Source organism: Microtus oregoni, unplaced genomic scaffold (genome assembly GCF_018167655.1).
Source record: "Microtus oregoni isolate MIOR12 unplaced genomic scaffold, Mior012 000000F_ref0000247, whole genome shotgun sequence".
Classification (NCBI taxonomy): Eukaryota; Metazoa; Chordata; class Mammalia; order Rodentia; family Cricetidae; genus Microtus; species Microtus oregoni.
The window spans coordinates 59,753,985-59,771,681 of NW_024543059.1; the positions used below are offsets into that span (position 1 = coordinate 59,753,985).

General features: G+C 40.9%; 1 protein-coding gene across 2 annotated transcripts in view; it reads left to right on the top strand.

The window, feature by feature from the left end:
• The first annotated feature begins 300 nt into the window (after positions 1-300).
• The window catches only part of Prkacb (protein kinase cAMP-activated catalytic subunit beta), a 91,868-nt gene continuing 74,471 nt past the window's right edge, over positions 301-17,697 (top strand). Inside the window, exon 1 of one of the 2 annotated variants that reach the window (XM_041656537.1) lies at positions 301-653. In XM_041656537.1, the coding sequence (XP_041512471.1) occupies positions 608-653 (46 nt within the window). In that variant the 5' untranslated portion in view covers positions 301-607. The remainder of the gene's footprint in view (positions 654-17,697) is intronic. The other variant, XM_041656617.1, reaches the window with a different exon arrangement.

Sequence of the window (17,697 nt, forward strand, 5' to 3'; positions counted from 1 at the left end):
GTTCCTCCCACCACCCAGAAGGATCTCCCTCGTGTGAGCAGCCTTTGCGTGCGGAACCCGCGCCACCCGGATGCAGGAGCAGGCCGAGCCCCCCGCCCGGCTTTAGGGCACCGGGTGCCACGCGGAGGAAGGATTCATAGTTCTTCCAAGCTAACGGTTTCCACGTCTCTCCGCTACCTCGGGATTGGCCTCCGAGCGCAAGTCGAGCAACCGGTCACGGCTCCAGGCCGGCACAGAAGAGTTCCCGCTCGCCAGGGGGCTTGCGCCGACGTCACTTCCGGTGCGCCCGCCGGCTCGCGAAGACGCTCTGGGCCCGAGGTCGCGCTCCGGGTGTGCGGCTGCCGGGGGCGCGCGGTGCCGGGGGCGCGCCTGGAGGGCGGGCTCGGGAAGGGGGAGTGTCCGCGCGCCGCCGCCAGCGCCACAGTCCCTGTTGCTGCCGGAGAGCTCGCCGCATCTCTCCCCGACACCCGGCTGCTCCGCGCGCCCTGACGCCGCGCTCCGGGGTCTGCGGGAGCTGAGCAAAAGCGGGAGTTGCTGCAGACTGCGGGGCGGCGGGACGGCCCCGGTCCCCTCCCCTCCGTCACCCCTGCTCACCGTCTCCCGGGTCATGGGGAACACTGCGATCGCCAAGAAAGGCAGCGAGGTGGAGAGCGGTGAGTCGAGTCAAGATCCGGGTTGGGTTCCCGCCGGGTGGGCCGGGGTGCAGCGCCCAGGGCCAGAGTCCCCCAAGGCCTCGAGGCACCGGCCAGGCCTTGCAGCGGCGCCCCTAGCAGTTGCAGGAGCCCCGGAGACTGGCCGCCTTCTCTGTCCCCTCCCCCACTCGGGCCTGAGGGGTGAGGGCCAAGCGCCGGGACTCAGCGGAGAAAGGGAGGGCGGGCTGAGCGGTCCCTGTGATTCTCTTTCTTACTAGAGCAAGGAGGACTGCCACAGTCTGGAACGCTTCCCCAAATATGGTCCTTGAAAAGAAGTCCCTTTTGTGATCGCACCCTTCGCTCTTTCGCTCTTCTCCCTTCTCCCAGCGCCCCCAACATCCTGACCCTCTTTTAGGGAGCTACAGGTAGTGCTTTGGAGTTGAGTTGACTCTTTCTCCTCCATCTCCTGAATCCATCCCAATCTTACCACGAGGTGAGTGTCCGTCTAGGGGTCTCCAAAGGTGACATTAACCCTCCGTGTTCCAGGATCTTTCTTTCATCCCGTAGATTAGAAATGGCAAACATAAACACAAGCAACAACTTTTATCCATTCGAGGCGGGAGAAAGTGAAACAGGCTTGCTTTCGCTCTAAACATCAAAAGTGTTTCAGGGTGCCTGTAGAACTTAAAGGTCTTGTAGAGTTGAAGTTCTTCAGACATGGTGGGTTGATTTCTCCTGAAAGTGCAATGCATTCGGTACTTTACACCAAATCTCAAGACAAAAGGGTCGTGGAAATCGAATTTCTGTATGGCAGCATGGTTTTATATATAAGCACATGCATGTACACGCATAGTGTAACGGGTTGTGAAGTAAAAATTGTGTGCCATTGTAGGGTTACACACACTAGATTTTATGAATCGGAATAATTGAAGGCACTTGCTGTTTGTTACATTGCCATAAGTAAGTGACATCCCCCAGTGCTTGATGTAAGGCTGACAATTAGTTCATGTTTATGTAAATAGCATCTCCCATTGTGCCTGTGTCTATAAAGGAGTCAAGCTAACCTTATAATATGCTACCAGGAAGCTTTTCTTCTTTATAAATAAAGCAGAACTGAATTGACTGAAGGGGGTCTAGCTATTCACTTTGTGTAGTGTAAACAACAAAGTCAGAATTTATTTTATGTTCCATCAATAAGGTTCGATTTAGAAAGTTACATGAACAGTGTACAGACTGTTAGTGAGCTTCTGACAAGGAGATGTTGACAAACCAATGTAGAAACAGGACTTCCATGTTCTTTTATTAATTGTACAGGTGTAGTGACTAGTTGTGCTGATTCACGAAGGATGAAGAATAACAAATTCTGTGCCCTCTTGATATTGCTGTCTCCCTACTTCTTGTACAATGTGTGTTAATTGTGTTATGAAAATGTGCTTGATCATTGAATCAGCCCAGTGATTTTCTTAGCAAGTGCTTCTACGGTTCTTGTATTTTTAATAGTAGTCCATGCTCCTGTACTCTATATATTTCTGCTACGAAGCTTCCAAACCAGCTTCCCTCTAGATAGTGTTAATTTAAACTGGTATCTATGACAAAGTCTTCTGTACGTTTATTTATAGAAACTGAAAATCATTATAATAGTTTGAAAAAAAAGTTGTGAAGTGTCAAGAAAGAAGATAGGAAATGTTATTTCATCAGAAAACCATATGAGACATTTGTGGATCAGCTTTAGTGGTTTCGTTTGGAGCAACGTTAACTGGCGTGTGTTGATGGTCTTCTGTAGCAAAGACTTCACATTATGTTTTAAAGCTTAATGACCGATCGTGTCTTATCATTGGGGACCTAACTATTTTTAGTTTTCAAATGAACTACTCTAGAAATTTGTGGCTCAAAATTTGAATATAATTATTTAAATTTCTCTTGATAAGCAGAGTAAACTTTTAGAAATATGCATTATCTTAAGAGTTGAATCAATGCATTCACCCCATCTCAAGGCTCAAGTGCCAGACCTCCGAGGAAGTTGGGTTTCAGGTCATGCTATTAACAACAGTAAAGAGCAGGATGCTCTGACTACATCCTGCATCACTAGACAGTCCAGCTTCCAGATTATTTACCAAGTGTTTTGGGTTTAGTTTTAAACCCTTTGGACAAAATATTAACATTTTACTATCTAGTGTCAGCTGAAAGGTAAAATTTAAGTGCTAACATTCTGAAAGTAAAATTAGAACTCAGAAAATTATCAGTAGGGAAGTATTTGATTTGAAAAGCTAATTAAAGATACGGAGGTAAGATTTTGCGGTTTGACGAGGAATAAGCCTCCCACAGACAGGTAATTCTAGAGCTTAGTTCTGAAAATACTCCCGAAGAATGATGTTGAGCATAAAGACAGATGTGAAAGGATTTTTTTTGAAGTTTTGTTTTGTTGACCTTTTTGTTTGTTTATTTGTTTGTTTGTTGTTAGGTTTGACTATTCAGGGCTGTGTTGTCCTCATTAAAACCTTCCCCCTATACTCCTAAAATTAAAGGACTCCATTCTGATCTCCACAACTTCAGAGAATTGGGATGCTTCAAAGAACAACTTTTGCCATTATATATTTTTTCTATGTGTTTTTAAAGTTATTTTCGAAATAAATGCCCTTCAAAATTTGAGTGTACTTACTTAAACATCAGTTAATACACAGAACCATGAACTTTTAGAAACAGAAGGCCCAGAGTCTCAGAGATGTTTTCAATCCTCATAATTTAAGACTTGTTTTAATTTGAATTAAATATGTTACTCACATAGCCTTACTAATAATAGAGCCCCTTTAATCTTTTAAAAAAATATATTATAGCCACAGGCTGCCTATGGATCTGTGTATTGCACACTGACGTTCAGGTCTGTGGGTGAAGCCGTGTTTGAAATTTGGATGTTTGTTTTCATGATTAGACGTAGGAAAGCCACCCTGTAGCCTAATGGTCATATAGTCTTTGGAAATGCCCTTGAAGGTGGTGCAGACCTTCGATCTCAGCATTGGGGAGGCAGAGGCAGGTTGGTCTCTGGGTTCAAGGACAGCCTACTCTGCATAGCAAGTTTAGGTGAGCAATGGTGGCATTGTGAGACCTTGCCTCAAAAGAAAGAGGAAGAGAAAAAAGACCCTGAGAGATAATAGAAATTGATCAAAGAAAGCCATTAGCAGAACAGGTTCAACAGATGCAAACTTGTTACTGTTTTTGAGAACTAGGGTGTGCCTGCCTCTCTAGGTGGTTTGCACTGCCGTACATATTCTTTCAAATCCGGTGATGGGTTCTAATAGTGCCTCATTTTCAAAACTGGGTAAAGAAGTGATGAGTAACTTGTTTAAGGTTGCATAGTAGCTGATCGAGAATGACATTTGAACTTAGGCAAGCTGATGTCAGAACCTCTGATCTCAAGGGCTTATGCTGAGCTTTCTGAGTATCCAGTGCAAAATCAAATTCAGGACCCACAGAATAGGTCACACTTTGCTTCAATTTATCAATTATATCTCATTGTGGTTGCTTTCAATAATGATTTATTTGGATCTTCTACCTGTCTGAAATAAGAAAGATTATCTTTCCTGTCCCAATCTCTGGATTCATATCATCATCTGTAAAATGAAAGGCTAAATTACCTTGCAGGTATTTAATTTTCAATGTGGTAAAAATGCCAAGTTAACCATATATAACTTTATACCTGTAGATACTTCATTGCTGTATTTTTTTATTACTCATTTCTAAATGTGTACTTTGTCTCCTGTTAGGTAGCAAGCCAAAAAGTCATTTAAACTTGCATTGCTATTATTAATGTGTTTAGAGTTTTGCACCTTCTGTGATTTCCAATAGTTTATATAACCCAGCTGCTATGATGCTAGACAGGCTCTTCACTTAGACTCTTAAGTGAAGCGGTTTCTACCCAGGTGCGGCTACCGAGAACGTGAAATGCAACTGCTGCCACTGAAGACCTGAGATTTTGCCCTGGGCCTGTCTGCTTGGTGTTTGGTGATTTGACAGCCATGCTTTGACAGGGCTATCTTTACATATAATAAAAATACTATCCCTTCTTCCTATAATTTTGATAATTTGGTAATCTTGAGTGTATTTACAGAAACAAAATTCTAGATTTATGTTTTCTCAAAATCATCAACATTTCTTCTAAGTAACAATTTCCAAAGTTGGTCAACAAATTATGGTTTAGTAGTTTGTATATGCTCATGAAGTTACCTTAAGTTCCTTTTGTTGGGACTTAGTCATAGATAAAAGAAAGGATAGTTTGGTTGAAATTTTTTAGGATCAGCTGTTGAGAAGAAATGAATTTAGTGTTCTCTTGCATCTTGCATACATCTTAGAACTTGTTCTTTATCAGACTAGCTTTTAAAGGGTAATTAGATTATTTGTCTGTATTGGCAGAGGTGCTGGAATAGTCTTCCCTGGACTTAAAGAAAAGGTCAAACTACTGAACTCAATTTTCATTGATAGTCACATGATCTCATTTAGTTCTCAATTTTTATTTTTGCACAGATTACTCTTTAAAACAGTCTCCTGTTTGGGGATGATTTTTCCTCCTCTTCTGCTCAGGCTCCTCCACACAGGACATAGACAGATTGTTATTTCCATTGCTGGCAGCAGGATGATTGAGAAGCATGAAAGCCAGCTCAGAAATGTCAGCCATGCTGGGGGCAGAGGCAGCCTTGGGAAGAGTCTAGGTAAGCCAGAGCAGCTGTTAAGTCCTCACAGGTTACAAGTTTATCACAGTTAATTTTGATACTTAATTGAATTAACAAAATAAAGCAATCATTACATAATTTACAAGATTAAGAACATAGGTAAACACTACTAAATGCTAGTATAGATTTGTGGCCAAATTTTCTCAGGTAAATATATCATAAATTTTTAGTGAAAGTTTATTTTAAATAGAAAAATACAGATCTTATGGAAGATAAATATATGTACATCAGTACTGTATTATTTACTGCATTTAATCTTTCTTTAAAAACATACTAGGTTTGGAGAGTTGGCCCAGTGGGCAAGCATGAGGAACTGAGCTCACATCGCCAGAACTCTTGGGAAGCCAGCACAGTAGTGTGTGTGTGTAATCTCAGTGCTTTATGGTGAGAGGGGAGGCCAAGACAGGAAAATCTCCAGAAGTCTAGTTTAGCTATTCTGCTGTACTCTACTGCAAACGACAGAGACCCTATTCCAACAAGGCAGACGTTGAAGGCTAACAGCTGAGGTTTTCCTTTGGTGGCTCTATGTATAGCCATACTCATGCACGCTCATGTACACTCCTCCAAGAGTAAGTGAGGTGGTGACACACACCTGTCATGCCATAATAGATAGGCTGGGGCAGGAGAATCCTAAGTTAAAGGCCAGCCTGACTTATATCATGAGAACGGTGTAGAGTGTCTTTCCTTGTCCCTCTGCTCGTTTACTTAGCACACAGAGGTGAGCCAGTGTGTGTTAGAGTATATGTGAGACTGTAAGAATGCTCTAAAGGAAATATATAAAGCAACAACAAAAAATTATTTCATAAACGGTTAATAAGAGAGCCAAGGGGTGAGGTAGATGAGATTAAAAAAAAAAAAACTTTCAAAGAGATGGTCCCATAGTGGGATGCTGAAATGGGAAACATCCATGAGAGGGATTATAGAAGAAAATCAAAGAAGAAACGAGTAATGTCAAGATTAGGAAGTAAATTGTCTGCTATAACGAAATGGTAGAGCGTGGGGTTGGTGAGAGATTGTATAATGAAAGAACCAAAGAAAGGACAGAGGCCACCTCATGGGAAGACTCAGAGTTTGACCCTAGAAACAATTGCTAGAGACTCTGAAGTCAAGGAGAGCGATGTGATAAAATGTGGGTTCTGAAAGTAAATCGTTGGCCTTGATTTGGTCCTTTAGCTTTAGCATCCTTTAGTGAATGGAGTGCAGGCAGTGAGTTGCTTTTCTATAGCTCGTACGATGAAACACGTAGGCATTATGTTGTCAGTTAGATTTACTGCTCTATGTCTAAGTCATTTTTTTTTTTTTTTGAGTTAGATTTGGGATTCTTTTAAAGACAGAAAATCACCAGTTGAATTACTGCACTAGCTTAGTTGAAATTAGTTCTGCCTCAGCATCTTCTATCAGGCTTGCTGCAGCACGATATGAGTATCACACCTATGGTCATGTTTGAGATTCACATGCTGACTCTTCGGTGACTTCTGAAACTTTCATTTCTTTTAAGGCAATTGTTGAATTTCAGTCTGAAAGTTTATAGCAAACCTGCCTTTTCCATGTAGATTTCAACCTCAAAAATTAAGAAACTGTTTGAGATTTGACTATTTTATGGTCTCACTTCGTAAAGTTTGTTTGCCATTCCTATTTAGTAGGTGACCATATAGCAGCAGGAGACTCTATGTAAGCCACACATTTGAAAGCGTGTGTTAGTCCAGGTATTAACTTCTTCTACAGGGACTGGCTTTGCTGGTAATTGAGCTCCCTGAATACCAATTTAGCTTCCAGGTAGAACAGGTGTCACGTATGTTAATAGGGGAGATTATGTTTTATCTTCAGCTGTAGTTCTGAGATAAATCACCCTGCACAAGACTTACACAAGAAATACGCATATATCTGTCATCCATTCATTCCTTTGATTATCCTCAGTCAGTGCTGTCCACTTCATTCCAGGCACTGTGCAAAGTGGAGTTGGAAAAAAAGTGAGACTTGATTCTTGTCCTCATGCCAGCAGACACTACTTACAACTGTTTATGATGAGGTGTAGGACACGTGGGCCTGGCCTTGGTACTAGGGCGGAAATGAACATGGGCATTTATATAGCGAAGAGTGCTGGATTCCTGAACAGCCGCAGTGGTCTGTTGTGTTCTGTTTTACATGTTACACCAGATTCTGCAGTACGGAAGAGTGAGGACTTCCTGAGCAGCCCGCAGTGGTCTATTGTGTTCTGTTTTACATGTTACACCTGTGTCTTCAGCACGGAAGAGTGAGGAATTCCTGAGCAGCCCGCAGTGGTCTGTTGTGTTCTGTTTTACATGTTACACCTGTGTCTTCAGCACGGAAGAGTGAGGAATTCCTGAGCAGCCCGCAGTGGTCTGTTGTGTTCTGTTTTACATGTTACACCTATGTCTTCAGCATGGAAGAGTGCTACCCTTGTTCATAGAAATGAAAATACAACTTTGAACCAGATAGAGACACCTCAGATACCAGCAGTCCCTCTGTCAGTCTCGAGATGTTTGCTTATGTCATTTCCTCATGGTGCTCACCGTGAGTTCTTGCAGTTCTAGTTCTAGATTGTAAAGTTAAAACTTTCATAATCATCATACCTTATGTAAAATTACTGAGGGAAGAAGAAAAGGAAATTGGTATTTATAGAAACAAACACATATGTACAGACACATACAACTGAGAAGGGACTACTTATGGGTAGCTAATATATAGTCATCTTGTTTGAGAATTGCTGTTGTGTTTATAACTTTATCATTGATCCCATGTTCCCTTCAACAGTGTAAAAAGATAGAAGGTGCTTCGCCATGGTAGTAGTTCAGACAGGTACTTTTAAATCATTGAGAGTCTGGTAGTGCTTCCTGATAAGCCCATCTTAAGCAGAAACCATTTTAAGTAAGCATGTGGTGGGCACCAGGTGTGTAGGCCTGTCATGTGGTCGGTTGGGAGCTGCACCTCTCTGCCTTTGCCCAGCATCTTAAGAACATATCTCAATGTATATTGCCAGCCTGGGAAACAGTGAAAACTAAGACATAAAATTTCAGTTTCTACTGAGCGTGCTGATTTTACACCCTTATAATTTGGACCTTGGTAAATCAGGGGTTGTTCCTGTTGGATTGCTGAATTCATCTATCTGTTTTTGTCATCCTTACGGAAATTAGCGATGCTACTCAAGGTTGCCTGGGTCAACAGCGTATGCCACATCTCCTGCAGGAGACACCAACAGTGCCTCACTGCTGAGTCACCCCAAATAGGAACTCCTCTCGCCCACTATTTCAGTGAAGTGGGGCATCCAGAACCCCTAGGTAGCACTCCCACCTTTGTGTCAAAGAACTTATTATGTCTCTTTGAAAGATGCCGTCTCTTCTGAGGACTGAGCTTTATAAAATGTCAGAGCCCAGAATTACAGGGCAGAAAACATTGTTTTCAGTGGATAAGTGAGCTTGGTGCTATATTCCAGTGACTCTAACATGCATAAATTTTAAAACATTAGGTGTTTGGTATTAGACTGCTTTCTAAACCTCAGGGTTTTATTGGTATGGTCAGCCAGAAAGCGGTGACAGACTTGTTACTGTTGTATACACAGATACAGAATCGGCATCCCCAGCTAGGAAGAAAATAAATGAAGTGTTGATAAAGCCCTGCAAGAAATACTTCAGCATCGAATGTCTATAATAGTTTTACATCGTGAAAGATAATAAATGATGATGTAAGAACTCTAATGACCAAGCCACAGAGTGAGTCAGAGGTAGATTCTATATGTAAAAGGGCTTGGGGAGTTCTTTAGTATTTTTTGTTTAATGTTTTTTCTTTGTATATATGTTCAAGAGCAATAGAAAAAGTTATATCAAAGTCTAGAGAGTTCTCAGTGACTGACTCTAAAAAGCATGCCATAGTCGCTAGACTTTGTTTTCCCTTAGTGCATGAAGTAATATAATTCTTAGAATCTCCATCTTACTCTATAGCTAACGCTATTGATAGAGTTGTGAGGTCTGCCATTCGCCTCTCCACCTTGTAGAGTCCGTACGCATGTTAGCAGCTGAAGAAACAGCACTGTTCTCCTCCTTAGTAAGCTTCTTTCTTATGTGAGCATCAAGATTTCAGAGCATGTCAGGCTTTCTTGGTAATAGCTAGTTTTAAGGTAATTTTGAACTATGGTGTTTATTAATCCTTTATCTTTGTTGTTCTCCTACTGACTATTGAAGTTTGTGTGTCTTTATCATTGTTAGTCATCTGTCTGTTATCAAAAAAATAAAAATTTTTTTCTAACATGTTCATATTACTTTTCTTAAATTGACTATGTAACCAAGTGTGCATTCTGTTTGGAATTCCCCTGCTTAATACTTTGATATGATCTGCAAACTTCTTATAATTAACTTTTACTTATTTATTTTAAAAAACTATCTTTTCTCATTTTACATACCAATTTCAGTTTCCACTCCCTCCCCTTCTCCTGCTCCCTCCAATTTCCCCCATCCACTCCTCAGAGAGGGTAAGGCTTTCCATGGGGGGGCGGTCAACAAAGTCTACCACATTGCTTTAAAACAAGACCAAGGCCTTCCCCACTATATCTAGGTTGAGCAAGATAATCATCCAAAGAGAATGGGTTGCTAAACTCCAGTTAAAGCAGTAGGGGAAAATCCTGGCCACACTGTCAATCTGCCCCAGCCATATAACTGTCTATCACTAGTTTGGGTCTATGCTGGTTTCCTCACTGTCAGGCCCAAGTCTAATGACTCCTATTAGCTCAGGTAACCTGTAGTGGGTGTCCCCATCATGGTCTTGACCTCTTCACTTGTATTCTCACTCCTCCCACTCTTCAACTGGACTTTGAGAGCTCAGCTCAGTGCTATGCTGTGGATGTTGGCCTCTGCTTCCATCAGTTGCTGGATGAAGGTTCTGCGGGGACATTTAAGGACGTTTAAGTCAATCTGACTAGTTCAAGGCCAGCTTGGGCACTCTCTCCACTATTGCTTAGGTTATTAGCTAGGGTCATCCTTGTGGATTCCTGGGAATTTCTTCCTAGCCTAATAATGACTCCCTCAATCAAGATATCTCTTTCCTTGATCTCCCTCTCTGTCCTTCCCCCATCTCGACCATCTTGTTCCCACAAGTTTTCCTCCCACCTTCACTTTTCCCTTCCTTCTCTCCTTCACCCCTCCCTTCTCTCCCACCTCTACTCTCCCAATTTTCTCAGGAGATCTTGTCTATTTCCCCTTTCCAGGAAAATCTAGTATGTTTCTCTTAGGGTTCTTGACACTTAACTTCTCTGGGGTTGTGGACTAGTGGCTCATTAGACTCAGCTTTACAGGCATTCATTGATGAGGAGGACATACCATGCTCGTCTTTCTGGGTCTGGGGTACTGCACTCAGGATGGTTCTTTTTAGTTCCATCCATTTGTAAAGCAATATACAGCAAGCTGGCAGCCAACATCAAATTAAATGGAGAGAAACTCAAAGCGATTCCACGAAAATTAGGAACAAGACAAGGCTGTCCACTCTCTCCATATCTATTCGATGTAGTTCTTGAAGTTATAGCTACAGCAATAAGACAGCAAAAGAAGATCAAGGGGATTCAAATTGGAAAGGAAGAAATCAAACTTTTGCTACTTGTAGATGACAAGATAATATACATAAGTGATCCCAAAATTTCTACAAGGGAACTCCTACAGCTGATAAACACCTTCAGTAATGGGGCAGTATATAAGATTAACTCAAATCAGTAATCCTTCTATATACAAATGATAAAGAAGCTGAGAAAGAAATCAGAGAAACATCACCGTTCACAATAGCCATAAATAACATAAAATATCTTGGGGTAATACTAACAAAAGAAGTGAAAGACCTGTTTGATAAGAAATCTAAGTCTGAAGAAACAAATTGAAGAAGATATCAGAAAATGAAACGCTCTTCCATGCTGTTGGATAGGTAGGATCAACATAATAAAAATGGCAATCCTACCAAAAACAGTCTACAGATTCAGTGCAATTCCCATCAAAATCCCAACACAAATCTTCACAGACCTTGAAAGAACAATACTCAGCTTCTTATGGAAAAAAAAAAATCTAGGATAACTTAAACAATCATGTTTAGTTAAGGAACTTCCGGAGGCATCATCATTCCTGACATCAAGCTCTATTATAGAGCTACAGTATTGAAAACAGCTTGGTATTGGCATAAAAACAGACAGGTTGACCAATGGAATGAAATCAAAGACCTGGCTATTAATCCACATGCCTATGTACACGTCATTTTTGACAAAGAAGCTAAAATTATACAATGGATAAAAGAAAACATCTTCAACAAATGGTGCTGGCGTAACTGAATGTAAACATGTCTAAAATGGCAAATAGATCCATAGTTATCACCATGCACAAAACTCAAGTCCAAATTGATTAAAGACCTCAACAATAAATCTAGCCACACTGAACTTGACCGAAGAGAAAGTGGTAAGTAGCCTTGAATGCATGGGTATAGGGTACTACTTCCTAAATATAACCCCAGTAGCACAGACACTGAGAGAAACAATATATAAATGGGACCTCTTGATACTGAGAAGCTTCTGTAAAACAAAACAGTCAATAGGACAAAAAGGCAGCCTACTGAGTGGAAGAAGTTCTTTACCAACCCCACATCAGACACGACTGATCTCTAAAATATATAAAGAACTCAAGAAATTAGACATCAAAATTCCAAATAATCCAATTGAAAATGGGGCACAGATCTAAACAGAATTCTCAATAGAAGAATCTCAAATGGCAGAAAGACACTTAGCTATCAGGGAAATGCAAGTCGAAACGACCCAGAGGTATCATCTTATACCAGTCAGAATGGCTAAGATCAAAAACAGCAATGATAGCTTATGCTGGAGAGGATGTGGAGTAAGGAGAACACTCCTCCATTGCTGGTGGAAGTACAAACTTGAAAAACACTCTGGAAATCAGTATGGTATTTTCTCAGAACATTGGGACTCAACCTACCTCAGGATCCAGCAATACATACTACAAGGACATGTGCTCAACTATGTTCATAGCAGTATTGTTTGTCATAGCCAGAACCTGGAAACAACCTAAATGCCCCTCAACTGAAGAATGGATAAAGAAAATGTGGTACATTTACACAATGTAGTACTACTCAGTGGTAAAAAAAAAAAAAAAAAAAGACATCTTGATATTTGCATGCAAATCGATGGAACTAGAAAAAACCATCCTGCGTGGGGTAACCCAGACCCAGAAAGATGAGCATGGTATGTACTCACTCATAAGTAGATACTAGCCATAAAACATAGTATAACAACCCTATAGTCCACGACACTAGAGAAACTAAGTAACAAGGTAAACCCTAAGAAAATCATACACACGCACATGTTTGCACACACACACACATACACACACACCCATCCGTCCCTGGGAAGTGGTAATAGACAAGATTCCTGACAATATTGGGAGCATGGGGTCGGGGGGGGGGGAGAAGGGAGGGCTGAAGAAGAGGAGGGAAGAAGGGGAAGGGGAAGATAGCTTGAGGGAATGAGATAGTTGAGATGGAGGAAGGACAGAGAGGAGGGAAAGAAATATTTTGATTGAGAGAGCCATTATGGGGCTAGCAAGAAACCTGTCACTAGAGAAATTTCCAGGAATCCACAAGGATGACCCCAGCTAAGACCCTAAGCAATAGTTCCCAAACTGGCCTTGCCCTGTAGTCAGTTTGATGACTGTCTTAAATGTCACCATAGAACCTTCATCCAGAAACTGATGGAGACAGAAGCAGAGACCAGCAGCCAAGCGCTGGGCTGAGCTCCTAAAATAATCCAGTTGGAAGAGTGGGGGGAATGAGAATAGGAACAAAGAGGTCAAGACCATGATTGGGTAATCTATCCTTTTTATCAGCAGTTCCAAAGCATCTCCCTAGTTAGAGATGCCTGTTTCTCTGCAGTTTCCCCCAGAATGCTTCAGCTGTTCCTGTACACCTGAAAGAACGGGCATTGAGGAGAGGAAGGGCAGTCAAAGAAGTTGTGCCATTGTTAACTCCTTTCTAACAGTGCTAGAATCAGAGGTGACCTCGAGTTTCTCCTCCAGTCTGTTCTGCACCAGGGTTTCTGTCGTCTTCCTGGACACGGCCTCTCCTCTCCTGCCCCTTCTCTTTCTACACTTCACATTATACAGGGGTCTCTCTCTAGGACTGCCTGTGGGCCGCTCCCTCCCAACTCTTAGATTTCACCACTAAAACAGTCCAGCCTCCTGCGGCTCTGGAGGCCACTGCTGCTCTTTCGAACCCTCGTATGAGACCTGACGAGACACCTGTTCCTCTGAATATTGCTGCAGAACTCAAACCACCCTGTCTTATTAGGGTTTCTATTTCTGTGAAAAGACTCCCATGACCATGGCAACTCTTGTAAAAGAAAACATTTAATGGTGATGGCTGACTTACAGTTCAAAGGTTTAGTTCATTATTGTAATGGTGGGACATGGCATCATGCAGGCAGACATGGTGCTGGGGAAAGAGTTGAGAGTTCTTATATCTTGGTCCCACAGGCAACAGGAAGTGTTCTGAAACACTGGGCATGGCTTGAGCTGATATGAGGGCTCAAAACCCACACCCATAGTGACACACTTCCTCAAACAAGGCTGCACCTATTCCAACAGGACCATGCCTCCTAATAGTGCCATTCCCTATGAGCATATGGGGTCCAATTCCATTCAGACTACCACAGCCCTGGACTAGGTGTTTCTCAGGGACCCTTTTATTTGGCCTTCTTATGTAAACTGGCTGCTATTGGCAAACCTAGTTATAATTCTCCCAGTTCGTCTCTAGGTGGTGCCATCCCTACCTGAGGGCTGTTAGCACCTCTGTTTTATTTTCAAATGAAAAAACAAGGTGAACTACTTTAATACACACTGGTGTCTTATGTACCTGTTCAGTAGTTTTCAGTCTTAGTTTTCACTTGATGTTGTACCTGACTGAGCAAAACCTTCTAGTGTTTTTTTTTGTGTGTGTGTGTTCTAGGCCCTGTAGTAAGAATCAGCAATGCAAAGACAAACAGATCTGTTGTAAACAGTCAAGTGGCATTTGAAGAAAAATATAGTTGACCATATTAGTCAATATAAACTTTTCTTAATAGTATTATGAACTTTTATAAAGGATTTTACCTTGCTGTTGTCATAACTGCTATCAACCTTACCAAATAAAATATGTTAAGTGGCATAACATTTGTAGTAATTCTCCAGGGAATTTTCAGTGAATTCAGATGCAATATAGGAATGGGATGAAGGATGTGAGAGGGCATTATTTTGCTTAGTGTTGCATAAGTAGGTTTCTGGGAGCAGGAAAATGGAGATTAGTCTTCTGATAGGATGGTCTGTGCGGGAGTTTCATAACCTGATTTGTGTGCATGAAATAATGCTCTTGTGTATTCCTAGCACATCATCTGGGTAAGGGTCTAAAATTGTGTTTCTCATCTGTTGTCGAAAGCTACAGAAATGGCAAAAGAATTTTGTAGATTTGAATTTGAATTCTACATAGCCCCATTCTGCCACCTTCTGGTTGTCTCCATTTCTTTTACTGCTGTGTGCTAAGTATTGTCTAACTATACTATGGTACCCATTTTTTTTTTTTAATTTGGGGCCCGAGACACTTCAGATGGGGTCAGTTTAAGCTGTGACCTAGTTCTCACCTCAGACTCACTTATTTCTTAATTGTAAAATGTGCTAATTATTGGTGACATGTGGGACTGTTTACTCATAACTACTTTTGATGTTTCCACAATTCCAAAGTTCCTAAAGGTGTTACCTGATATTAAAACTTTGTCACGTTTGTTAGCCATTTATCACAATCTCAATAAGAAAACATCCAGGAAAGTAATATGGAAATGAAAGTTAGTAAAACATTGCAACCTTCTTAAGAGAAACTAATGTTGGACAAGCTCATTTCTTGTTGGAACTTTAAAATAAAATGAGAAAAAAATCAGGAAATCTTAGTACTTTTTAATCCCTATTTTTGTGGCACCTTGATGTGTTTTCACAGTACCAAAGTATGGCCAAGTATATAAAACATGTAAGAAAAGAAAAGTTGGGGGCTTACCTTTGTGATTAGAGTACTTACCTAATTAGTGGGTGGACATAGATTCAGTCTTCAGTCTCCAGCACAAAATAAAAAAGAAAGAAAGGAAGAATGAATGAAAATAACCTTTTGAAAATGCTGTTTACTTAAAATTAATTTAAAAGTACTGGAGTGCCTACTACGCTAAAGTAGTTGAGAATCTATGTGCTATAGTGAGGACTAATTAGTGCCCTTTAGGGATTGAGCAGATAGTTTGCTTTATCATATTTGAGAACATGATTTCAATTTCCAGAATAAATACAAGGGAAAAAAAGGTGGGACTTGATGGTGTGTGTTCTGAGTGGATGCCATTGAATTTATATAAAAATTACATTTTGAAAGGACTAAGAGATTTTATGTGTTTAAATGATTGTCTACATCAATGCATGTGTACCACATACATGTCTGGTACCCACAGAGGCCAGAAGAAGGCATCAGAGTTACAGACATTTGTGAGCTGCCCTTGGGTTCTAGGAACTGAACCTGGGTCCTTTGCAAGTGCTTTTAACCATTTTCCATCCTTCCAAGCCATGTGTCTAACTTTCTGCACACCGTTCTGTGGCAAAAGCCCTGTAACATGAGTGGATTACAGAAGAGTGTATATGTTAATTCTACGCTGAAATCATATCCAAAGTTGAGAATTTTTAAATTTTTTATTTCTAAATCAGTTATAAAATTACTAAAAATAAAAGGATAAGATTGACTTCTAGGGTTGATTAATAAGATGCAGTAAGTCCACCAGAATACATATAGTAGCTATGGAGACGCTTTGAAGAGTAAATGACAGCAGGCAGTTTTGCAAGGAAACTAAACCCTGGAAAGAGAAAGACATGGTAGTGAATTTCATAGTTTTAAAATCCCCCATCCATACCCACCTTCCAGTTTATACTGTAGGCAACTTGGTCCCAACACTGTGCAGCTGGACTCTACAGAATTTTACCCAGAAGAAAGGGAATTTCATACAGAAGATGTGGTGAGTGAAGTCTTGTGTGGTACTTTTCCCTTCATCCCACCTCAAGCGAGCTGCACACTGAAGCCCTTGATTGACACTTCTGTGAAGATAGACGCTAAAAAAATTCCCACACTAGCTCAGAATTGAGTATAATAAAGGCTTATTTATTTAGAGGTAGACTCACAGATCTCATTCCTCTGCACAAATGGGGAACAGGAACTGAATCCAGCAGCCGGAAGAGAGGGGAACATGTGCTTTACATCTGCACTTACATTATAAGAGGCCACGCCCAAGTGGGCCGGTAACTTAAAGGCTACTGGTTGTAGGATTTCCTACAGTACCTCCCCGTTTTGTTTAAATAAGAGAGTTCTAAGCCTAATACTAAATTATATACAATAAGAACAAATATCAGGTATAAAAATTAGAATTACAACCAGTATAAACAGTATCAAGCAAGAAACATGTGATAAATGTTTCAATAATTATCCTAGCCTAAGGAGTTTAAGTCTTGTATTATAAATAACTTTCCAAGTCATGAGAGGAAAGTACAACTATCTAGTCTTCAACCCCATTGAATACCCAAGAAGGGAAATAATATTACCTGAGTAAGCAGGAAGTGCAATCAAACAACTTCCAAAATGTGCAACAAATGACGGAGACAACTAACTACCTGGACAATCACCCAAAGTCTCATTTGCAACATTGGAGCAACAAATTTGGCTAAGGCCTAGAGTAACTGACAGACCATTTTCAAAGGCAAGAAAATTTTCAGAACTATCTTACCTTGTCTTGGTCAGATTTGACAGTCTTTTTTCCTGTATCCTGTTTGTCCTGTCTGGACATCATGCATTTTTTTCAGTGGTTGATGCATGGGCAGTTCCTTGCCCAACGGCCAGTGTTGCCTAGAAGAAAACAAGCTCCAAGTAGAGTGTCTTCGGTGCTCAACATTCTCTCGGGAATAGATCAGTGCTGCCAGGATCAATGGTATCTCACTTCAACAGAACCCCAAGTTATTTAAATGTCATATTCTATAGCTCTTTGAAGTGGTTGAAGATTGTCTGTCTATGGAGAATACAATCTCTGTATATCTAAAGAACCTGATTAGTTTAACTATAAGTATGACAAACATGGATGGCTATTGATCTATAATTCCTAATACCTATATAACTTAAAGACTAAGACTTCATGTTAGAATACCAAACAATCTTTAAGCAACTGTGCAACAAATGAGGACAATGATCTCAAAATGTAAACAATGTATATATTGATCAGAGGTAGAAATGTATGTTGCAATATGATA